Source organism: Bufo gargarizans, chromosome 3 (genome assembly GCF_014858855.1).
Source record: "Bufo gargarizans isolate SCDJY-AF-19 chromosome 3, ASM1485885v1, whole genome shotgun sequence".
Lineage (NCBI taxonomy): Eukaryota > Metazoa > Chordata > Amphibia > Anura > Bufonidae > Bufo > Bufo gargarizans.
The window spans coordinates 118,037,028-118,061,772 of NC_058082.1; the positions used below are offsets into that span (position 1 = coordinate 118,037,028).

Genomic DNA, 24,745 nt, shown 5'->3' on the forward strand with positions numbered 1-24,745 from the left:
TGACATTAAATATCATTGCTTGTATCATGTCGCCATTTTACCATGGGTGCACTTTATCAAAATTAGACTTTTCTGTAACATTTTTAAATCATCTGCTTTGCTCGCAGTTTTGCACTTGATTCTGGCAAAAGCCATAACATCATCAGGTTGATTATAAACTTCTAACATTGCAAAATTCGTGACAGGCCCGTATAAGAACATGTGATTTATGGTGGTTAATGATTTGCAGAATGGAGGTGAGACCTGAAGAAAGAGCAATCCCAAATTATTTTTTGACATGCGACTATTGTCACTGGATAATAAGGTGAGGTTGATACATTTTATGTATTGTATGCTAGATGATTAATTGTATCCATCTCATTGGTTTGGAGGATGTTTTATTATATTTTAGACTTCTCAAGTGCCCCCAAAGCTGACATTGCTGTATTATGAGCTCCTCGGTGCATTCACTATCCCCAAATTCCTGCATTGTTTAATAGGAAAAAAGAATAGGATAATGTTTAAGATCGGAATTTAGTTAATGTTGTAAGCACTTATGTACAATGGCCTCTCTTATTTTTAGTCAACTTCAGTAGATTTTTGTTCATTTCACAGTATTTTACATTGGAATTTTGCCACGGACCGCCACAACGAAATTCCATCGAAAGCCCACAGGCAGTTGCATCCTTTCTGCCTCTCATTTATCTCAATGGGAAGTAGCTCTGAGGATTATGGACATGTCCCTTTAAGCCACCTCTTCAGGATCCTCAGCCCTGTCTCCCATTGAAATGAATTGCCATACAAAACACAATATACCCCCTTACCGGCTCAAACCATGATGCATAAAAAGCTGACGGCGTGTCACGGTGAGCAGAGACTCATGAGTCCTGAATCGACAATTTTTTTTCTACAAATAAAGTGAGCAGTTTGGAATACAGCAGTGCTGTTTTTTTCTCCATCGTCCATTGAAATGAATGGGAGGCAAAAAGGATGTTGCTGCCGGCGGGTTTTTAGCAAAGTTTCTGCGTGTCTGACCGCCCCAAAATTCTGCTGTGAGATCCGTTGTGTGAATATCACCTTATATTGGTGGAGTTCTGACTGATGGAGATAGCTGAGTACAAGCAATCAGCTATTTCTAGCAGTTCCGTAGAGATGAATGGTGAGGCAGTGTACGGTACATGCCTGACTTGCTGCCACATTCATTTAGATGCCCCTACTGGGTATGAGGTCCTATTCTCATGATCAGTGGTTGGACCTCCACTATTTAATAGTTATCCCAGGGGAAAACCTGTTACTTTCGACATACCCCTTAAACCCCTTAACGCCCAGCTCCTGAGCGCTGCTGGCTCCATAGCCGCGGGTGGGCACCTGCCTCTTATAGCAGACACCCGCAACTGGCAGTAATGCCGATCGCGGACATTTAACCCCTCAGATGCCGTGGTGAATCCTGAACACGGCTTCTGAGCGAGCTTAAAACCGAAAGAGCGTGATTTTGGTTATGCTCCGGCTCCCCCGTGTGGCGATCGGAGGAGCCGGAGTGTGTATGCAACATTTCTTGTCTTTGTGAATGACAGGAGGCTGTTGCGTAATATTTCCTATGGAGCCCTTGCCTGTAATAGGGCTCCGGAGAAAACTAGTAAAATCATCATAGATTCCAATGCAAGTGCATTGGAGTCTATAATAATAGCAATCAGATGATTGATTGTTATAGTTCCCTATGGGAACTATAAAAAAAAGTGTTAAAAAAAAGTTTTGAAAAATAAAAAAACAAAAAAACATGCGAATTCAAATTTCTCAAAATAAAAATAAAAGTACAAAACAAAATAAAAAAATACACGTCATGGGTATTGCGATGTGTGAAAATGCCCATAATATAAAAATATAAAAATATATTCCCCATACGGCAAACAGAAAAATGGAAAAAAGCGCCCAAATAGCCGATTCGCCATTTTGGTCGCTTAATTTTCGACAAATTTTTTAATGAAAAGTGATCAAAAAGTCAAACACACCCCAGATTGGTGTCAATGAAAAGTTCAGATTGCCCCTCAAAAAATGAGCCCCCATACAGCTCTGTACACATAATTACAAAAAAGTTATAGGGGTCAAAATATGGCAACAAAAAAATAAAACAGATTTTTTTCCCACTTTTGAATTTTTAGTTCACTATCAAAACGCAAGAAAAACTATACAGGTCCTTCTAAAAAAATTAGCATATTGTGATAAAGTTCATTATTTTCTGTAATGTACTGATAAACATTAGACTTTCATATATTTTAGATTCATTACACACCAACTGAAGTAGTTCAAGCCTTTTATTGTTTTAATATTGATGATTTTGGCATACAGCTCATGAAAACCCAAATTTCCTATCTAAAAAAATTTGCATATTTCATCCGACCAATAAAAGAAAAGTGTTTTTAATACAAAAAAAGTCAACCTTCAAATAATTATGTTCAGTTATGCACTCAATACTTGGTCGGGAATCCTTTTGCAGAAATGACTGCTTCAATGCGGCGTGGCATGGAGGCAATCAGCCTGTGGCACTGCTGAGGTGTAATGGAGGCCCAGGATGCTTCGATAGCGGCCTTAAGCTCATCCAGAGTGTTGGGTCTTGCGTCTCTCAACTTTCTCTACCCAATATCCCACAGATTCTCTATGGGGTTCAGGTCAGGAGAGTTGGCAGGCCAATTGAGCCCAGTAATACCATGGTCAGCAAACCATTTACCAGTGGTTTTGGCACTGTGAGCAGGTGCCAGGTCGTGCTGAAAAATGAAATCTTCATCTCCATAAAGCTTTTCAGCAGATGGAAGCATGAAGTGCTCCAAAATCTCCTGCTAGCTAGCTGCATTGACCCTGCCCTTGATAAAACACAGTAGACCAACACCAGCAGCTGACATGGCACCCCAGACCATCACTGACTGCGGGTACTTGACACTGGACTTCAGGCATTTTGGCATTTCCCTCTCCCCAGTCTTCCTCCAGACTCTGGCACCTTGATTTCCGAATGACATGTAAAATTTGCTTTCATCCGAAAAAAGTACTTTGGACCACTGAGCAACAGTCCAGTGCTGGTTCTCTGTAGCCCAGGTCAGGCGCTTCTGCCGCAGTTTCTGGTTAAAAAGTGGCTTGACCTGGGGAATGCGGCACCTGTAGCCCATTTCCTGCACACGCCTGTACACGGTGGCTCTGGATGTTTCTACTCCAGACTCAGTCCACTGCTTCCGCAGGTCCCCCAAGGTCTGGAATCGGTCCTTCTCCACAATCTTCCTCAGGGTCCGGTCACCTCTTCTCGTTGTGCAGCGTTTTCTGCCACACTTTTTCCTTCCCACAGACTTCCCACTGAGGTGCCTTGATACAGCACTCTGGGAACAGCCTATTCGTTCAGAAATTTCTCTCTGTGTCTTACCCTCTTGCTTGAGGGTGTCAATGATGGCCTTCTGGACAGCAGTCAGGTCGGCAGTCTTACCCATGATTGCGGTTTTGAGTAATGAACCAGGCTGGGAGTTTTTAAAAGCCTCAGGAATCTTTTGCAGGTGTTTAGAGTTAATTAGTTGATTCAGATGATTAGGTTAATAGCTCGTTTAGAGAACCTTTTCATGATATGCTAATTTTTTTAGATAGGAATTTGGGTTTTCATGAGCTGTATGCCAAAATCATCAATATTAAAACAATAAAAGGCTTGAACTACTTCAGTTGTGTGTAATGAATCTAAAATATATGAAAGTCTAATGTTTATCAGTACATTACAGAAAATAATGAACTTTATCACAATATGCAATTTTTTTAGAAGGACCTGTACATGTAAGGTAGCCCCGGATTCATACAGACCTGTAGAATAAAAGTAACTGGTCAGTTTTATCACAAATCAAACGTTGTAAATTAAAAACTCGTAAAACTGTGGTGGAATCACTTTTTTGGGGGCAATTTCATCCCATTTGGATTTCTTTCCCTGCCTCCCACTACATCATATGCAATATTAAACGGTGGTGTTGGAAAGTACAACTTGTCCTGCAAAAACAAGCACTCATATGGCTATGTGAACAAAAAAAAAGAAGTTATGGCTCTGGGAAGGCAGGGAGCAAAAAACAAAAATGCAAAAACAAAACAAAAACTCCGGTCCTGAAAGGGTTAATATTGACAATATGGATGCAGGGTTGTAGAAAAATAACTGATTGAATAGTTATTTCAGAGTCCAGACCAAACATGTCACCTTTTATTTTGCAGTGATTACTTCAAGCTTCCATCATGTGGCTCCATCTACTGGCACTGCTGGTCTTCATTCTCCTGTACAGATGGTACAGGAACAGCCTGACGCTAGAAAATCTATCAGATGAATATGTGCTGATAACAGGGTGTGATTCGGGATTTGGAAACCAGCTGGCAAAGAGGCTGGATAAACGTGGAATGAGGGTGATGGCAACCTGTTTGACTGTGCAGGGGGCAGAGAACCTGAAGAAGGAGACGTCCAGCAGACTACAGACAGTAATCCTTGACATTGCAGACAGTAATAGTGTCCAGTCTGCTGCCAAGTGGGTCTCTGATGTTCTTCATGAAAAAGGTGAGATGACCATCAAGTTGATTCAGATACAATAAAGAGATTTTTATCAATATAACATTACAATAATTTCCCTTTAAATGGTAGTGGCTGGCCCTTCAATGGTAGTGGCTAGCTCTGTTAACTGCACAGTGGATGGAGCTGTGTTGTTTCAGGTCTGGAGCTAACTCTGAAACAACCGATGGGCAGGTTTTTGGATGTTGGACCCCTGCCAATCAGATATTGATGGTCCATCTTGAGAATGGGCTATCAATACTAAAGTAGTTTCCATTCAAGTGAATAGGAAGGAGCTGTCCCATTGAAGTGAATGGGGATGGCGAAGCTGCAATTACACTGCTCACTGCTGCAATGTCAACGGTGAGCAGGTAAACAGAGAAGAGAAAGCTGCGCTTGTACGAGTGCTGCAGTCTCTTCGAAGCCGATCGGCGGAGGTGCCGGCAGTGGGGCCCTGCCAATCTGATATTGACGATCTAACCTGAGGATAACGGATAAGTAAAAGGCGACGGCAGCATCTCCGGTATCCTCTTTATTGATGGTACTTCAATGAATGTGCTCAGACAGCCAAATGCAACGTTTCAGCTACATTCATTGTAGATTTTATCAAGCATAATAACAAATGCATGTAACCAACCTAATATTGTACAAATGTTCCCTCCCTCACTTATGCGGTAACCAATCCATTACACAACACAACACCCACTCATTTAAACTAACCAATATACAACAAGGCATACTCAAGTCCTCATTTACATACTATTATATATTATTCAAAATACCTGTGTTGTTGTGAAGAGAGGGGTAATAATTGCCATGGTGTATACATTGACAACCTGGACTCCATAATCACGTCTCCTGACATTTACTGCGCTTGCCCATGTTCTCAATGATTGGTCAAAACACGGATGACGCAAAACATCGCGTCATCAACTGAGGTCACATAGAGATCACATGATAATTCAACTCCGCCTTGTCCAGCTGACGTATGCCACAGGAAAACATCCTGTTGTCATAGATACCAACGCTCTCGCAGGAGAAAATCTCGATATCATGAATTACATATGCATTTCCCCCAAATCTTATATAGCTTGCTGGGAACGACTCCATGCAAACAAAGGTATCCCGCACCGCCCCACAATATCATACCATAGATTAAATGCGAGCATAACATAAGGGGAGAATGCATCAAAAATATATAAAGGCTGGAGTGAAGTGACCCCCAATTAAAGGACCCAATAATATTACATATAAATGACATCTCTTCCCCCATGTTTGACTAACAATACACTCCTACCACATAGTCAGTCAACAATGGAGTCTAGGTATCTAGATCCGCACCTTCGCATCATGCCCACAATCTATAAAAAGGAGGGAGAGAAAAGGTGACAATTTAAAACAAAGTTAAAATCATGATTGCTGTATAACTGAATCAGATCATATTAATTTACATTCTATAGCCTCCAGCTCACCTAGATTTATCTATGCCAAAAATCCATTTAAGTTCCTTCTTCCTACGGATTTGTTCTTTATCGCCCCCTCTTCTCAATACACCCACCGAATCTATCACTCTGAATATCAACTGGTTGACAGAATGGCCACACTCCACAAAATGCCTGGCAACGGGTTTTCCTAATTGTGTTTTTATGTTTGTTTATTCTTTCCCTGATCTCCATAGTGGTCTCGCTGATATAGATCAAACTACAGGGGCATTGTATCATGTAGACCACATCCCTAGATCTACACAGTGTCAAATAAGTCTATCACCCTGTGTACTCCCTATGTCCGTTTTGACCAGTCTATCACGTAGATTGGTATTTTTCTTATATGCCATCAGTGGAGGATTATTAAACTCCCTTACGTTAGGAAGGCCCCTGTGTAAAATGTCCCATTCTTTCGTTAGGATGTTGGCAATGTTACCACTGTGACTGCCAAACGTGGACACAAAAGGGATTCTCTGAGTCCCCCTGTTAACTGGAAAATTGTGCAGCGTGGTCTTTCTGTCAACCACCAAGATCCTATTACTCGTCTTTTGTAACAATTTGCGTGGGTATCCCCTCTCTGAAAATGTATTACATATCTCCTTCACTTGGTCATGAAGGTTTTCATCATCTGATACTAGTCTCCTCTCTCGTAGCAGTTGGCTCCATGGCAGCGAGTCCAACATACATCAAGGGTGATTACTGTTATACCTCAGTACATTATTCTTGTCCGTCGGTTTTTTATATAAATCTGTCTTGATGATACCATCCTCAACATATACCCTCATGTCTAGGAATTGTAATTCATCTTCAGAGGCAGTTACAGTAAACTGCAGGCCTGGAACCCCCATATTTAGATGTTGATGAAACTCTTCTAGTTCTTCCATGGTTCCACACCATATCATGAAAATGCCATCGATATAGCGCTACCAGCACAGGATTCCCCCTTTGAATGCAGAATGGTATACCAGTCTGTCCTCCACCTCCGCCATGAAAATGTTGGCATAAGTAGAGGCCACGTTCGACCCCATCGCCACACCACGCTTCTGCTGGTAGAAGGTGTCCCCAAAGAGAAAGTAATTCCTCTTCAAGACCACCACCAATAGCTGGAGAACAAACTGGCGGGCATCAGGAGAGAGTCCTGTGCCGGTGAGCGCTACATCAACGACAATTAAGCCATATTCGTGTTCAATAGATGTATATAACGATACTACATCGAAACTGACAAGAAGGAACTGAATTGGTAAATTGATCTCCTGTAGCTTCACAAGAAAATGCCCAGTATCCCTGATCGCATGGACACGAAGAAGCTTATCCAAAAATACAGCAATAGTGTTGGATATAGATTCCCTGCCAGACACAGTTCATCTGTTGACTGCTGAGGATCTGCGGTTGTGTCATGGTGCATTCTGTTGTGGTCGCTGAGACCTTTGTGTGCTTCTCCTATACACTTTTCTGACTAACCTGAGGATAAGTCATCGATATTGCAAAAGCGGACAAACCCTTTATCTTGGATACCCTGTATTGTGCTTTGGATGAAAAAAATAAAGCACCATTTGGAGTTTTGATCCCTCAAGTTTAAGAGTGTCATTGCTGACCCCACCGCAAGTACACAAACCTGTGACAATGGTCATGTAGTAACAATTTTTTTTTAAAGTACAGTACATCTATCAGCAGATTTGTACCTGTGAAACTGGCTGACCAGTCGAATGTGCAGCTGAAGGAATCTGTGTTGGTCCTATGTTCATATATGCCCACATTGCTGAGAAAAATGAAGTTGTGCAAAAACGTAAATATTGTCTTTGAAGGATTGGTTGGAACAATTGGTAGATTTTAACACTATAGTATACTTTTTTATAAGCTTTATCCTATAAAAGGTCTAAAGTAAAAATGCACTACTATCCAGTGTCACCTGGAAGAACTACAGAACTGATGAGTTAGTGTTTATTCACACTTCAGTGAGACATGCACTATTTTGGTCTGTGATGAGGACCAAACATGTCCATTGAAGTTTATAGGTCCATGAAAAGCACTAAGACAAAACGGATGGCATTAGTGTTGTGTGATTTTTTTTTTATGGACCACTGATAAGAGATTCTTTGGAAATTAATTTTCATCTGAGCGGTGTCCATGAAATACGGATGACACATGGACCAAACATGAACCCTTCACACACATCTTCATGGAGGAACCACTGACCATCTTGTCACTGATGTCCCACAGGCTGATTTTAATTAGTGCAGTATTGAACTAGTGCCTCTCTCCCTGTATTCATTGAAGGCCTGCTGACACCTGGAAAAGTAGCATTCAGAGTGGGTCCAGTATATGCTGCATGTGGAATCTGCTTGCCCTAAATTCATGGAGGCCATATGACACCAGTAAAAGTAGCATTTAGCATAGGTTCCTGTCTAACAGAGATTGCCTTGCTGTGGCGGATGGGCACAAATAATTTTGATCAAAGATATTTGCATAGAATCTGACTTTTATTTATATAGTGAGTAGAGATAAGTGAATTTCTAAAAAATTCGATTCGGCCGCTTCGCCGAATTTTCCGGAAAAATTAGCTTTGATACAAAATAATTTGCGATGAATCGCATTAAAAAACGGCTATTTCCATGCTGCATAGAGCCTTTATATGGGTGTAGAACACTGTGCTTATCAGTAACGCGCATAGGGAGTATGCTGGGGTAGTGAAATAATACTGTCGGTCAGCATGACATGCAGATGACAGGTGTCACTATTAGAATCACACTGCACTCTTCACTTATTAGGGCAGTTACGGGGCCAAAACCTACCAAATAACTCAAGTATTAACTCAGCCTTACAGGTCGATGTTAGCGTAAAGAAGAAACACATTCCTTTTACACCCTCATCATCTGATTCCACATAGATGTCTATATCTTTTTCTCTAGAAATATGACAATAAATAGTTTTAACACAAATAACACCAAATGTGAACAGCATGTATTTTTCTCTTTTTCTGTGGAAATATAACAAGAGACACTTTTAACGCAAATAACAAATGTGAACAGCGTCTTTTTTCTTGTATTGTACTGAACTGACAATAAATGTTTTTAGAGCAAATAACACCAAATGTGAACAGCGTCTATTTTTCTCGTACTGTACTATAATAGGGCACTAAACGCTTTCACCATATATAGCTGAAAAAGTGAACAGAGTATTTATTTCTCTTTTCCACAGATATAAGCCACTAAAGGCTTTTTAACATAACACTTGCAACCCTACAACAAATTGCTGAAATGACAGAGCTGTATAATGGCTATTTGGATCGCCAAATAATCTTTCCCTGACCTTGTAAATCGTATTTTTTTCCCAATGATGTTTTCTATATCACTCTCCCTAGCCCCTGCAACGTCTGTCCCTGCACTAAGATGCTGTGAAATGATTCCTCCCTATCCTTATCATGCACTTATAAACCGCTTTGCTTTTCACAATGTTTTCTTTATCACTCTCCCTAGCGCCTGAAACGTCTGTCCCTGCACTTAGATCATGTGAAATGATTCCTCCCTATCCTTATCGCGCACTTATAAAACGCTTTTTTTTTTCACAATGAGGTTTTCCTTCACTCTTCCTAGCGCCTGCATAAACGCCTGTCCCTGAACAAAGTACGATGGTGAATGGCAGAATCTAAGATGGCCGCCGTATTTATACGGCTGTGACATCACCGGGCTGGCTGGCTGCTGATTGGCTGCATGCATGGCATTATGGGTCCATGAGTTCATTTCCCTATGTCCTCACACGTGTAGCCGCTATTTTAGCCGCCATTGTAGCCGCCATGTTAGGAAAAATTGTGATTCGTTACCACGAAGAGAGAGGAAATTCGCATTCGTTCAGAATCTAATTTTTCCTGAAATTCCGAATAAATTCGACTTCGTCAGCTTCGATTCGCTCATCTCTAATAGTGAGTATAGCATTAGTTTATATATTTTATGGTCATGCATTTTGTGTGAGCAGAGTGCTGTTGCATTGTATTTAACTTCAACTTGTCACCAATGTAATCACAGATATGGACATGTTATTAGGTCCTAAGGCTGGGTGCATATATGTCAGTTGTGTCTGGCCAGTTTGTTTTTGGCCGAGCCCCACACAACTGATATACTGTGTGTTCATTTAGAGCAGGGTTTCTCAATTCCTTGGGACCCACCTACCGGTCAGGATTTGAGAATATCCCACAGAATGAATACCTGTGGTAAGTCCTGATGTATGGACACTAATTATATCACCTGCTCAATACTAAGGAAATCCTGAAAACATGACTGGTAGGTGGGTCCCGGAGTTGAGAAACCCTGACTTAGAGTGTTGTCCCCAAGACTTCCCTCTATGTGCCAGAACCAGGAAGGAGAGCTGCTGTGGCAAACTAAAGTAATCCATATATTACATAGATAAAAATTCATCTCAATGGCTGCGATGTAATATTACTTAGCTGAATACAGTTGCTCGGCTCCAGTATAAAAGGAGTTATTTGAGTTGAGACAACTTTATGGCTAAAAGGTGTCAGTTAAAAAATTTCATGGAACTGATACAAATCTAGTATCAATTTGTAGACAGTTTTTCAAAAAGTTTAACTCAGATGTGCAAAAATCATACACAGCAAGTGTGAACCAATCCCTAGTGATTCCAAAGTGTATGCATGCAAATACTGTATAACAAATACATGTACCCTAAATATTGTATATGAATGCCATTTGTCTACATTCTTTCTGATTATTTTACCTTTAGGGCTTTGGGGCTTGGTAAACAATGCTGGAACTGGTATGCCTGGAGCACCTAATGAGTGGCTATCAAGAGATGACTTTGGAAGAATTTTGAATGTAAATCTACTTGGTCCTATCGATGTGACCCTCAGACTTTTGCCTTTAATCCGCAAATCGAAAGGCCGCATAGTTAATGTTTCAAGTATCGTAGGAAGAGTGACTATTTGTGGGGGAGGATATTGTGTTTCTAAATTTGGGGTTGAGGCATTTTCAGACAGTCTGAGGTAAGCAATCGGTACTCTTTAAATTTATATTAGCCAAGAAGAAATAGAGAACTGTAATAAAATGTGAGAATGTTCTAGGAAATGTTTCCTAAAAGAAATCTGCAAAACTTCTTTATAAGGGTTTTCTATCTTCAGGGACCTTTCATGCAGACTACCCTACATGGCTGGCCCTGTGGAGGAAGCATACTTACCTGCTACTTGCCTTTGGGTTCTACCTCTTTCACTCCCCCACCACCGTTGCAGAGCTTAGGTCCCCACATGTCAATATCCAGTTTGAGAGCCGCTGCAGCCAATCACTGACACCGTGTACCAAAGAGGATGCATCACTGCTGTGGCCAGTGATTAGCTGCAGCAGCCATTAAGCTGGATGTTGATATCCAGGGACTGGAGCTCTGAAGTGGGGGAGCAAAGGAGACAGAAACCATCAGTGGGGAGCAGGTCAGTATGATTCCCTCCAAAGGTCCAGCCATGGAGGACTGTCTGAAAATCCCTCAAAAAGTAAAACCCCTTTAAGATAACTAACCCTATAAGTGGTCCATTTATAGAAGAGGACAAATAAGGGAATAGAAAACTTGTCTCAGAAATAGCTGGTCTGGCATGGGGTCGTCTCCTCAAAGTGGTGGTCTTTTGGAAAGGTTTCACTGCATTGGTAACAAGAACCGTATTATGGCATACTTGAATGCAGGCTAGGGCAATTAAATATGATATAAACCAAAACCAAACTCAGAACAGCTTAGATTATCGAAATACAAAATCTTTTATTGGACATACACTTGTATAAAACATAGAAGTCCGTATATATAAGCAGCATTACATCACACAGGATGATCTCCACAGGTCTATTCCATTATACTACATATAGTTTTGCAATTAAAAAATCCCTAACTGTGCAGTACAATAAACAATCACAGCCCTCAGTCAATATATATAAAGTGCAAAGTGCCTCAACTAAAAAAATGACACAGGGAAAATACATGCAATACAGGTAAATACAGACCAAGCAGTCCTGGATCCCAACACGTGTTTCTCAAGGTCGTAGTATGAAAGGAACGCCATTTGGTTTTTGGAAGGCAGATTTTGCTGGACTGGTTTTTTGACACCATGTCCCATTTGAAGACCGCCTGATGCACCCCTAGAGTTGAAACTCCAAAAAAGCGACCTCATTTTGTAACTACGGTATAAGGTGGCAGTTTTTTTGGTACTATTTTAGGGTACATATGATTTTTGGTTGCTCTATATTACACTTTTTGTGAGGCAAGATAAAAAAAATAACTTTTTTAGCACCGTTTTTATTTTTTATTATTTACAATGTGATATTTTTATACAGCAGGTTCTTACGGATGCGGCAATAACTAATAGCTATACTTCTTTTTATTTAAGTTTTACACAATAATATCATTTTGTAAACAAAAAATAATAATTTTAGTTTCTCCATAGTCAGAGAGCCATAGTTTTTTTATTTTTTGGGTGATTGTCTTAGCTAGGGTCTCATTTTTTGTGGGATGAGATGACGGTTTGAATGGCACTATTTTGGGGTGCATATGAATTTTTGATCGCTTGCTATTCCACTTTTTGTGATGTAAGGTGACAAAAAATGACTTTTTTGTGGCACTGTTTCTATTTTTTTTACGGCGTTTACCTGAGGGGTTGGGTCATGTCATATTTTTATAAAGCTGGTTTTTACGGATGCGGCGATACCTAATATTTTACTTCAACACAATAATAGCATTTTTGAAACATAAAATAATAATTTTAGTGTCTCCACAGTCTGAGAGCCATAGTTTATTTTTTTTCTGGGCGATTGTCTTAGGTAGGGTATCATTTTTCCGGGATGAGATGACGGTTTAATTGGCACTATTTTGGGGTGGATATGACTTTTTGATCACTTGCTATTACACTTTTTGCCATGTAAGGAGACAAAAAATAGCTTTTTTGACACCGCTGAATAATTTTCTTTTACGGTTTATCTGAGAGGTTAGATCATGTGATATTTTTATAGAGCAGGTTCTTTCGGACGCGGCAATATCTAATATGTATACTTTTTTAGTTACTTAAGTTTTACACAATAACAGCATTTTTTAAAGCAAAAAAATGATTGTGTCTCCATATTCTGAGAGCCATAGTTTTTTTTTTGGGGGGGCGATTGCCTTAGGTAGGGGCTCATTTTTTATTGAAGGAGGAGATGACTGTTAGATTGGTACTATTTTGGGGGGCATACGCCTTTTTGATCGCTTTGTGTTGCACTTTTAGTGATTTAAGGTGACAAAAAAGTGTTTTTTTTTAGCACAATTTTTATTTGATTTTTGTTAACGGTGTTCATCTGAGGGGTTAGGTCATGTGATATTTTTATAGAGTCGGTCGTTATAGATGTGGCAATACCTAATATGTATACTTTCTTTTATTTAAGTTTTGCATAAGTTTTGAAACAAAAAAGAAATCATGTTTTAGTGTCTCCAGAGTCCAAGTTTTTTTAGGTAGGGGCTCTTTTTTTGCCGGATGAAATGTTTTTATTGGCACTATTTTGGGGTGCATATGACATTTTGATCGCTTGCTTTAACATTTTTTGTGATGTAAAGGTGACAGAATGTCATGGTCTTACCTTCTTGCTGTTCTCCTTCGTTTGACATGTGCTGGCGGCCATCTTGGTTTCTGGGTTTCTTGTAGCCTCCCACCCTGCGGCTTCTCCTTCCCACTGGGAGGAGCTGGATGCCTAGCTCATATATATAGGAGGTCTGTGGCTTCAGTTCCTTGCTTGGTCCTCCTGTGTGCACATGCTTCTAAGACTGCTGCTGCTTCTGGTTCCTGATCCTGGCCTCGTCTGACTACCCTTCTGGTTCCTGATCCTGGCTTCGTCTGACTACCCTTCTGGTTCCTGATCCTGGCTTCGTCTGACTACCCTTCTGGTTCCTGACCTCTGGCTTCGCAAGACCCTGCTCCGGTTTAGCCATCCGTTTGGACTTTTGCTTACAGCTTGATTTGCAATAAAGCCTTCTTATTTCCACGTATCTCTTGTTGTACGTCTGGTTCATGGTTCCTTGACATTAGGACCAAGCCATGAATTCTGACGGTACAGGGCCATCCTCGCTACCTACGCTGGTTGCCAGACTTGATCAGCAGGATCACCTGTTGGGTCGGTTCGCTGTGGCGTTGCAAACCCTGCTTGAACGCACGGCTCATTTCGCTTCCGTTGCCGATGGGTCGGTTGTTGCTCCTGGGCCCGCTCCTACTGCCGCTCCGGTTGTTGCGCCAGAGTCTACCCCGACACCTGTTGCTGCGCCTGCGGTGTCTCGGGGTATGACCGGTTCTGACCCCCTTCCACAGCGCTTTGGGGGAGAGCCAACTCAGTGCCAAGGTTTCCTTAACCAGGTGGGCATTTATTTCGAGTTGCTGCCACATGCCTTTCCTACTGAGAGATCAAAGGTGGGCTTCTTGATCTCGCTGCTCTCGGACAAGGCCTTGGCCTGGGCCAGCCCTTTATGGGAGAACAACAATCCGGTGGTTGCCGAGTTTTCCGGTTTTGTTGCTTCTCTTCGGAAGGTATTCGATGTGCCGGCTCGTGCTGCCTCTGCTGCGAAGCTCCTTATGTCAATCAGACAGGGTTCACGATCCGTAGCTGAATACGCCATTGAGTTTCGTACCCTGGCAGCAGAGGTGGGCTGGAATAATGAGGCTCTGGTCGCTGCTTTCTCTCATGGTCTCTCGGATGCCTTGAAGGATGAGGTTGCAGCTAAGGACCTACCAGTGGAGCTCGAGTCTCTTATTTCTTTCCTGATTTTGATTGACACCAGACTCAGGGAGAGACCTTCCTTTAAGGAGAGCCTGCGGAGGTCTTCTAACAGATTGGCGCCTACGTTTGCTGTCCCACCCGTGCCTCCCTCTCCTCCCACGCCTCCTGGGGATGACTTGTCTGGGGGTGAACCCATGCAGCTGGGGTTTGCTCGCCTGTCCGAGGGGGAGAGGGTACTCCGGAGACGCGAGGGCCGATGCATGTACTGTGGTCTCGGTGGGCATTTTCGGTTGGCATGTCCGAACCATCCGGGAAACGCTCGCACCTGAGATCCTGTCGGGGGCAGATCTTGGGTGGAGTCTCCTCGTCCCCGGGTTTCCCGTGTTGACAAACCACTGATCACTGTTGTCCTCTCCTGGGTCGGGGGCTCGGTGACGACCCAGGCGTTGGTGGACTCTGGTGCTGGTGGTTTGTTCATTGATAGTGTGTTCGCTGCCGCCAATTCCATTCCTCTGCAGCCTCGAGGTTCCCCACTGGCTCTTGAGGCGATAGACGGCAGACCCCTTCTGCCGCCACACGTGACTCATGAGACCCTTCCAGTGGGGATAGCCATTGGTGCCGTTCACAGAGAGTCGGTCTGTCTCCAGGTTATTTTGTCTCCACACTACTCGGTGGTCTTGGGGTACCCCTGGCTCCAGAAGCAAAATCCGACTTTCGATTGGAGATCGGCCGAGATCCTCTCGTGGTCACCGCAGTGTGGGGCTAGTTGCATCCATGGGCCTGTCAAGTTGCTGTGTACTTCCTCGGACTCTCTGTTGCCTCCTGAATACGAAGAGTACCGGGATGTATTCGATAAGGTGCGCGCGGTTGCCCTACCTCCGCACCGCCCATACGATTGTGCCATAGAGTTACAATCTGGTGCCGTTCCTCCTCGTGGCAAGGTCTATCCACTGTCGGTAGCAGAGAATGAGGCCATGGAGGAGTACGTGAGGGAGGCGCTTTCACGCGGACACATCCGCAAATCCTCGTCCCCGGCAGGGGCTGGATTTTTCTTTGTGAAAAAGAAGGGCGGTGAGTTGAGGCCTTGCATCGATTACAGGGGTCTCAATCGCATCACGATCAAGAACGCTTACCCGATACCCTTGATTTCCGAGCTGTTCGATCGCCTCAAACGGGCCACGGTCTTTACCAAACTCGACCTGAGGGCGGCATATAACCTGGTAAGGATCAAGGCGGGCGATGAGTGGAAGACCGCGTTTAACACCAGGACCGGTCATTATGAATCCTTGGTTATGCCCTTTGGGTTGTGCAATGCGCCCGCAGTCTTCCAGGAATTAATCAACGATGTTTTCCGTGACCTGTTGCAGCAGTGTGTGGTGGTCTATTTGGATGACATCTTGGTATATTCTGAATCCATGGAGGCCCACATTATGGATGTCAGACGAGTGTTGCAACGGTTACGAGAGAACAGGCTGTTCGGTAAGCTTGAGAAATGCGAATTTCACCGATCCCAGGTAACCTTCTTAGGTTACATCATTTCCGCTGAGGGGTTCTCCATGGATCCTGAGAAGGTTTCGGCTGTCTTACAGTGGCCCCAGCCCAGTGGTCTTCGTGCCCTGCAGCGCTTTTTGGGCTTCGCCAATTATTATCGGAAGTTCATCAGGGACTTTTCCATGCTAGCCAAGCCTCTCACGGATCTGACCAGGAAGGGCAGTAATCCCCAGGTCTGGCCGCTCGAGGCCATCCGAGCTTTTGAGGCTCTAAAGTCCGCCTTTGTGTCGGCTCCGATTCTGTCGCATCCCAACCCTGGGTTGCCCTTTGTCCTCGAGGTGGACGCGTCTGAGACGGGAGTAGGCGCCCTTCTGTCCCAGCGTAGAACACCAGAGGGTCCTCTGCTTCCTTGTGGGTTTTACTCCCGGAAACTGTCTTCCGCGGAGTGCAACTATCAGATTGGTGACAGGGAGTTATTGGCCATCGTGCAGGCCCTTAAAGAATGGAGGCACTTGCTCGAGGGTTCGGTGGTTCCGGTTCTCATCCTGACGGACCACAAGAATCTGACCTACCTTTCTGAGGCCAAGAGATTGACACCACGTCAGGCCAGATGGGCTCTGTTCTTGTCACGTTTTAATTACGTGGTCTCCTACCTACCCGGTTCCAAGAACATCAGAGCGGATGCCTTATCACGGCAGTACTCCGAGCTGTCCGGGGAGGAGTCGATTCCGACTTAGGTCATACCTCCGAATCAGATCCTGGCCGCCATTCGCACCAGCCTGACCTCTCCCCTGGGTGAGCAGATTTTGGCGGCTCAATCTGGTGCTCCCTCTGGGAGACCCAACGGCAGATGTTTTGTGCCTGAGGAGTTGCGCACTCGGTTGTTGCGAACCTACCATAACTCCAAGGCCGCGGGGCATCCTGGAAAGAATCAGCTGTCCTGGGCTGTTTCACGTCTGTTCTGGTGGCCTTCTCTACGTTCCGACATCGCCGCATATGTAGCGGCATGCTCCGTTTGTGCCCAGAGTAAGTCCCCTCGGCACCTTCCGTTGGGCCTTTTGCAACCCATAGCCACCGGGGAGCGCCCATGGTCACACCTGGGGATGGATTTCATTGTGGACCTCCCTGCATCCCGAGGCCATACGGTCATTCTCATGATTGTGGATCGGTTTTCCAAAATGTGCCACTGTGTTCCTCTCAAGAAGTTACCCTCTGCACAAGAGTTGGCCACGATTTTCGCCAGGGAGGTCTTCCGGTTGCACGGTTTGCCCAAGGAGATTGTGTCGGATCAGGGGAGTCAGTTTGTGTCCAGGTTCTGGCGCGCCTTTTGCTCCCAGTTGGGGATTCATCTCTCTTTCTCCTCGGCCTACCACCCTCAGTCCAATGGGGCCGCAGAACGATCCAATCAGGCCTTGGAGCAATTCCTTCGTTGCTATGTCTCCGATCACCAAGACAATTGGGTTGACCTCCTGCCTTGGGCTGAGTTTGCCAGGTACACGGCGGTGAACTCTTCCTCTGGGACGTCTCCCTTCATGGCCAATTATGGGTTCCAACCTGCCGTGTTACCGGAGGTATTTTCTCCCCAGGATATTCCGGCTGTGGAGGATCACCTTTCCGTCCTACGTGCTTCTTGGGTACAGATCCAGAGGTCCCTTGAGGTCTCTGCGCAGCGCCAGAGACTCCAGGCTGATCGCAGACGAGCGCCCGCTCCTTCCTACCAGGTCGGAGACCGCGTATGGTTGTCCACCCGCAACCTCAACCTTCGAGTGCCCACTCCCAAGCTGGCGCCTCGCTTTGTTGGTCCCTTCCGAGTGCTTCGCAGGGTAAACCCGGTAGCCTATGCCCTTGCGCTTCCTCCTGGCATGCGGATCTCCAACGTGTTTCATGTCTCCCTGTTGAAGCCATTGGTGTGTAATCGTTTCACTTCCTCGGTTCCTCGGCCTCGTCCGGTCCAAGTGGGCAATCGTGAGGAGTATGAGGTGAGCAATATCCTGGACTCACGCCTGGTCCGCGGTCGGTTGCAGTTTTTGGTCCATTGGCGTGGTTATGGTCCAGAGGAGCGTTCCTGGGTTCCCTCCGCAGATGTCCATGCTCCTGCCTTGCTCCGAGCCTTCCACGCACGCTTCCCTCAGAAACCGTTCCTTACTCCGCGAAGGAGGGGCCCTTGAGGGGGAGGTACTGTCATGGTCTTACCTTCTTGCTGTTCTCCTTCGTTTGACATGTGCTGGCGGCCATCTTGGTTTCTGGGTTTCTTGTAGCCTCCCACCCTGCGGCTTCTCCTTCCCACTGGGAGGAGCTGGATGCCTAGCTCATATATATAGGAGGTCTGTGGCTTCAGTTCCTTGCTTGGTCCTCCTGTGTGCACATGCTTCTAAGACTGCTGCTGCTTCTGGTTCCTGATCCTGGCCTCGTCTGACTACCCTTCTGGTTCCTGATCCTGGCTTCGTCTGACTACCCTTCTGGTTCCTGATCCTGGCTTCGTCTGACTACCCTTCTGGTTCCTGACCTCTGGCTTCGCAAGACCCTGCTCCGGTTTAGCCATCCGTTTGGACTTTTGCTTACAACTTGATTTGCAATAAAGCCTTCTTATTTCCACGTATCTCTTGTAATATGTATACTTTTTTTTGTTATTTGTGTAAGTTTTACACAATAATATCATTTTTTAAACCAGAAAAATAATGTTTTAGTGTCTCCATAGTCTGAGAGCCATAGTTTTTTTTTATTTTTTGGGTGATTGTCTTAGCTAGGGTCTAATTTTTTGTAGGATGAGATGACGGTTTGAATGGCACTATTTTGGGGTGCATATGACATTTTGATCGCTTGCTATTCCACTTTTTGTGATGTAAGGTGACAAAAAATGACTTTTTTGTGGCACTGTTTCTATTATTTTTTTACGCCGTTTACCTGAGGGGTTGGGTCATGTAATATTTTTAAAAAGCTGTTTTTTACGGATGCGGCGATACCTAATATTTCACTTTAACACAATAATAGCATTTTTGAAAAAAAAATTATGTTTTAATGTCTCCATGTTCTGAGAGCTATTGTTTTTTTTTTTTTTTAGCAATTTTCTAATTTTTTGCGGAATGAGGTGACTGTTTTATTGGTACCATTATGTGGGATGAACACCTTTTGATTTTATATATTTTTTTACTATTTTTACTATTTTTTTTATTAATTAATTGGGGATTTTTTTTTATTTTTTGACATGTGAAACCCTTTTTTTTTTTTTATAAAACAATTCTTTTTTTTTTTTACACTTTGTGTCCCCCATAAGGTCATACAAGACCTGTGGGGACCTTTAACTTCACTTTTTTTTTCCACCATTGATTTCTCTTGTAACTAGGGCTTACATAGTAGCCCCAGTTACAGGGGAAATACACCCCCTAGAGAGGCTATACAGCATTATACTACGCTGTACAGCCTGAGTGCAGGGCTTATTGAGGTCTGTGAAAGACCCAACAGCTCCTGCACTCACCCGGCCCCGCCGATCACATAACCACTGGGTCGGGACAGGAAGCGCATAGCGCTTCCTGCTCTGTATACACAGTACTCAGTGAGTGCTGTGTATGCAGCAATCTAGAAGGCAGGGACACCTGGGAACTGTCCCTGCCTTCCCTCTGGGTTACCTTGCTGTCACTAATAGCGGGCAACCCGCTCTGCAGCTGCACGATTAACATGCAGCTGTGATCTCTGAATGGACATTCCAGAACGTCCATTCAAGGATAAACATCAACCCATAGGACATTTATATCCTATGGGCAGATGTGAGGTGGTTAAAAATATTCAGCAGCATTGTCATAAAGGGTTAACTTTTACCTAGCTGTGAGAATTGTACTTTTACTTTTAATAATAGCTCAAAAACACTTATTTTAGCAATATTCTGTTTATAATGTCAGAGATAAGCAAAAAGGATCCATCAGCTGAGCTGGCTGATGGAACACAGTGAAAGCAAGGCAGCACAGTGAAAGGGGCTCAACATTTTTAATAAAGACCAATTGAAAAAAAAAAATTTTAGCTTAAAATTAGTACAATGCAATAATAAAAAAAAAATTCCCTGAAGGTGTCCATAGCCTCTAAACTCCCCAAAAATTTAAATATTCCTTTGTACCCTAATTAACATACCATTAGTTCCACCAATCTGTCATTGACAAGGCCCCCTCTGGCCACCACTCTACAGCTCAATCCCACATTTGCCCTTCACCCAGGCTTCAAGTTGAGCCTGGCATGTGTTCATGGCATAGTTTGACTTTAGAGTGTAATCTTGTATCCATGTCCCTGGGAGTAGACAAAAGTCTTTACCTCACGAAACCTCTAAGTCTTGGCCTGTTCTCTTTTTTTTCTCCTTTCTATTTTTATAACTGTTTGCGCACATTTTATGTATGTCTATTATTTCTTCCTACATTAAAGCCTAAAACATTAATAGATTTGCTTCTTTGCCCTACAGAACCTAAACATCTCCATAGGGTATAGGTTTGGACTTATGTTACCCATTTACTGCAAGAGTGCACTAAGTATGTTGGGTATATGGTTTTGGGGATTGCTCCCCTATTATTAAGGAGTGGTGTTACTATTAGTGTTTTTTTGATCTGTAGACTGTTTCTACTTGTCAAGCTCGGTCTGAAGACTTAGTGAGGGGCCAGTGTGGGATTGAGCTGTGGAGTGTCATCTACCCCGTAAAGTAGCACCAACATCATATGGCCAGAGAGGGGCCTTGTTCCTGACAATCACTTTTTTCATCGCCAATACCTTTCCTTGTGTAAACACATGCACTGGCACTTGTTCAGAGGTTTGGATCTTCAGATCTTTATTATTAAATTGCATTTCTAATATATTTTCTGCACCGATTATATCCTTCAGATACCATAAACAAACTATTTTCTAGGGTGGAGAATGCAAGATCTTCATGCTCTTGTGGAGAGAATTGGCAAAATTCATAATTTTGTTGCAATTTTTGGTTTTGCAACATTTTAGTCGCAACTGGCATTTTACACTGCTTTTGACAAGTTTACGAAAAGGGAGCTTGTTGAGGGAGGGATTTGGGCGGTGCCATTGGCTCCAGGATATACGTCATGAATTACACCAGAAACTGGCGTAAATAATGATTGAGATCTAAGGCAGTTCCTAACTGCTATAAATTTCATTCTGGCACATGGACTGCCAGAGAAGTCATGTAGTTTATGATGAGGCACAGCAGAATTACGTGTCTCCTCAGGCAGTGCAGGCTTTATTAAGAAGTCTTGATAAATCAGGGCCTTATTGTTTCTATTCAGCGAGAGTAGAAGGGGTGGTTGTATGTATTTATGTATGTAACCTATCTCTCTTAGGCTACTTTCACACTAGCGTTCATGGGTCCGTTCGTGAGCTCCGTTTGAAGGAGCTCACGAGCGGACCCAAACGCCTCCGTCCAGCCCTGATGCAGTCTGAATGGATGTGGATCCGCTCAGACTGCATCAGTCTGGCGGTGTTCAGCCTCCGCTCCGCTCGCCTCCGCACGGACAGGCGGACAGCTGAACGATGCTTGCAGCGTTCAGCTGTCCGCCTGGCCGTGCGGAGGCGAGCGGATCCGTTCAGACTTACAATGTAAGTCAATGGGAACGGATCCGCTTGAAGATGAGCCCATATGGCTCAATCTTCAAGCGGATCCGTCCCCCATTGACTTTACATTGAAAGTCTGAACGGATCCGCTCAGGCTACTTGCGCACTTGCGAAATTTTTCTAAGTTATTAATGCAGACGGATCCGTACTGAACGGAGCCTCCGTCTGCATTAATATGATCGGATCCGTTCAGAACGGATCCGATCAAGCGCAAGTGTGAAAGTAGTCTTAACTGTTGGGGAGAGGTAGATAGAGACTAAGTATTTTTGTGGTATCCACCTAGTAGAGGCAGACAGTATTTCATAACTCAACTCTGTGACGATGCAATGGATTCGGAGCTCTATATCAGAAATGGAGCTTTTACCAATATACATATGTATATGTTATTAATACATCTGTTACTTGATATCAAGCCTGTAGACAGTAAGTTTATAAAGGTGATTTCATTTAACTTGTAATTTATTCTTATAGACGTGAAATGAAACCCTTTGGCGTACAAGTCTCTATTATAGAACCAGGGTACTTTAAGACGGGACTGAATAATATGCAGTCAATGAAGGATACTCTAAGGACAATATGGAGGAACGTCCACCCAGAAATCCGTTATAGCTATGGAGAAAAATATTTCAAAGACTGTAAGTGTCAATATTCCTTAGAAAATTACACTTGAGCAGCTTATACAATGAATGTCCTCGACAGAAAACATTAAAGGAGTTCTCCCAGAAAAGAAAGTGATGGCATATTACTAGATTGTTTGTCATTCACTAATTGATGTAGTCTGACAGGTAGTTAGAGATATAGTTAAAATGAATTTCTACTCGTATCCAATATTGGTTTTGGTAAATCTAGCTTCTTTGTGAAATATCCTCATGAACATGATTGATCTTTCAACTTACTTTTCAGTTTTCATTTGCAATCTTGTTGAATTTAGAAAGAATGTACAGTATGATGTTTCTACCTGGAAACCACCTAAAAGAAGGCTAGCTGCTGCAGATGATCCTATTATGGGTTTACTTTAACTATCTATGGGGCAGCCTAAGGCTAGTTTCACACTAGAGTTATAATGGGGGACTGGCAGAGTTCTGGCCGCAACCAGGCAAATATGCCGAGAATCGGACAGATGAAAACCCTTGTGCTTCATGGTAATAAATAATTTTTCCTAAAATGGCGGCTGGAGTTGTCTCATGCAGAGGCAGTCCACTCCTCTCTTGATTAAAACATTTCTGCCGAAGGACCTGTGCTGAGTGTGATGACGTAACCGTGCGCTCCCAGCATGATCATGTTGATGATGTCACCGTGTGATTATGGTTGGAGCACGCAATGACGTCATCACACTCAGTGCAGGTCCTTCGCCATGTCTTTTCAAAAACCAAGAAAGGAGTGGACTGCCTCTGCAAAGGCAAGTGGATGAGGTGAGCGATTTATATATTTTTAAACCCAAAAGGCCATATTGTGCTAGCGTATTAACGTTTTTAACGTCCGTTAGATGTGTGCAACAATTGTCCCATTGATTTGCAGGGGTTCTTTTCTCTGCCTTATAGAGGGAGTGTTAAGCGGGGGACCTCTTCCCCCTTTGAAATCTTTGTGCCATAATAAAAATACATGGACACTAAAGAACGAACAGTGCAGTTGATTTGTCTATTTTGTCTTTTTTGTTACAGATGTGTGTGACATGGAGAAAACATTTCTCTCCCTTTGTAACACAGACCTAACACCTGTCACAGACTGCATGGAGCATGCACTCACTGCCGTGTACCCTAAAACACGCTATTCTGCAGGATGGGATGCCAAACTTTTCTTTATTCCAATTTCTTATATCCCAACTGTGCTGGCTGACTGTCTCCTTACTTGGTCTGCCCCGACTCCAGCTCATTGATTGTAATAGATATAGGTTGCATTTTTGTGCTTTTGTGTTTTATGGTAAAGTTGATGATGTGGCACGCTGTTTGTTACCTACATGGAAATTTAGAAGTAAAAGCAGAGTGCCATGTATGCTCATGCTACATCCTGAAGATCTTACTGTAATAAAAAAAAATACTAAATAGAAATCCCCTGCTCTTCTCTGATTGATTTTGCCAGTAGTAGTCTGGGGTCCACAAACTGGGCAGGGCTACAAACTGTAAGGGGTCTGTAGGACAGCCACAAGGGTTAATAAATCCCTCTCAATGTCTATAACATTATTGTAACACACCCACAATTGCAGAAACAACATCTAATATTAGGGAAGACTTATCAAAACTAGCAACCAATCAGATTTTCCAAATTTTCTGAAAAATGAAAGGTGGAATTGGTTAGTGTTGAATAATTCAAGGCATATAAAGTGGAATTCGATCCAAAGTTAAGGAAAAATTAGATTCAGCACAAATCTGAATTTCTATGCACTTTGGGTTAACAAATATATATTTTTTTCTAAAATGGGCCGGGAATGCTGTCTCTTGAGCCCCGCTGGCCAGTAGCGTAGCGTGGGGGGAGGGCCGGGGGGGGGGGCATTGCCCCAGGCACAAAATTCCAGGGGGCTCTAGCAGGGCCGCACTGCCAATTAGGCAAAGTGAGGCGATGGCCCCAGGCGGCGCGGCCCTGGTAACAAGTGGGGGCGGCGGCAGGGCGCAGGGAGATGAGCACTTCCATTGTGGAAGCGCTCATCTCCTTAGTCATCTCCATAGTCATAGTCATCCATAGTCATCTCTAAGTCATCCTCAGGACAGCGATACAGATAGATGTTCTGCGGCGGGGCAGGGGAGGGAGAGGCGTCTCCTTCCCCGTTCCTCTGATAGGCCTATCAGAGGCCGGTGCAGGCAGCGCGATTATGGCATTGCACCGCCTGAGCTTTACAGCTTGGGACACAGGCCGGAAGAGGCCTGCATCGCAGGTAAGTGTTTATTTTTTTATTTTGGTACTACTTACTGGCACATGATTGGGGAGGG

The 24,745-nt window shown here is 43.7% G+C and overlaps 2 protein-coding genes across 2 annotated transcripts in view; both read left to right on the plus strand.

The window, feature by feature from the left end:
• Positions 1 to 236: 236 nt before the first annotated feature.
• LOC122931899 (retinol dehydrogenase 7-like) lies at positions 237 to 23,869 on the plus strand. Its single transcript, XM_044285966.1, has 5 exons — positions 237 to 304; positions 4,204 to 4,537; positions 10,750 to 11,008; positions 22,293 to 22,456; positions 23,483 to 23,869. The coding sequence occupies exons 2-5, from the start codon at positions 4,225 to 4,227 to the stop codon at positions 23,695 to 23,697; spliced, it is 951 nt and encodes a 316-aa protein (XP_044141901.1). The 5' UTR covers positions 237 to 304; positions 4,204 to 4,224; the 3' UTR covers positions 23,698 to 23,869.
• Positions 4,437 to 24,745, plus strand: part of LOC122931898 (retinol dehydrogenase 7-like) — a 149,281-nt gene continuing 128,972 nt past the window's right edge. The window contains exon 1 of the mRNA XM_044285964.1: positions 4,437 to 4,537. The gene's annotated coding sequence lies outside the window, so the exon portion shown is untranslated. The remainder of the gene's footprint in view (positions 4,538 to 24,745) is intronic.

Excerpts from the sequence above, each read along its gene's own strand:
- LOC122931899 (XM_044285966.1), top strand. The coding sequence starts at position 4,225 with ATGTGGCTCCATCTACTGGCACTGCTGGTCTTCATTCTCCTGTACAGA. Across the intron at positions 11,009-22,292 it reads GCATTTTCAGACAGTCTGAG|ACGTGAAATGAAACCCTTTG; the intron begins GTAAGCAATCGG and ends TTATTCTTATAG. Across the intron at positions 22,457-23,482 it reads AGAAAAATATTTCAAAGACT|ATGTGTGTGACATGGAGAAA; the intron begins GTAAGTGTCAAT and ends TTTTTGTTACAG.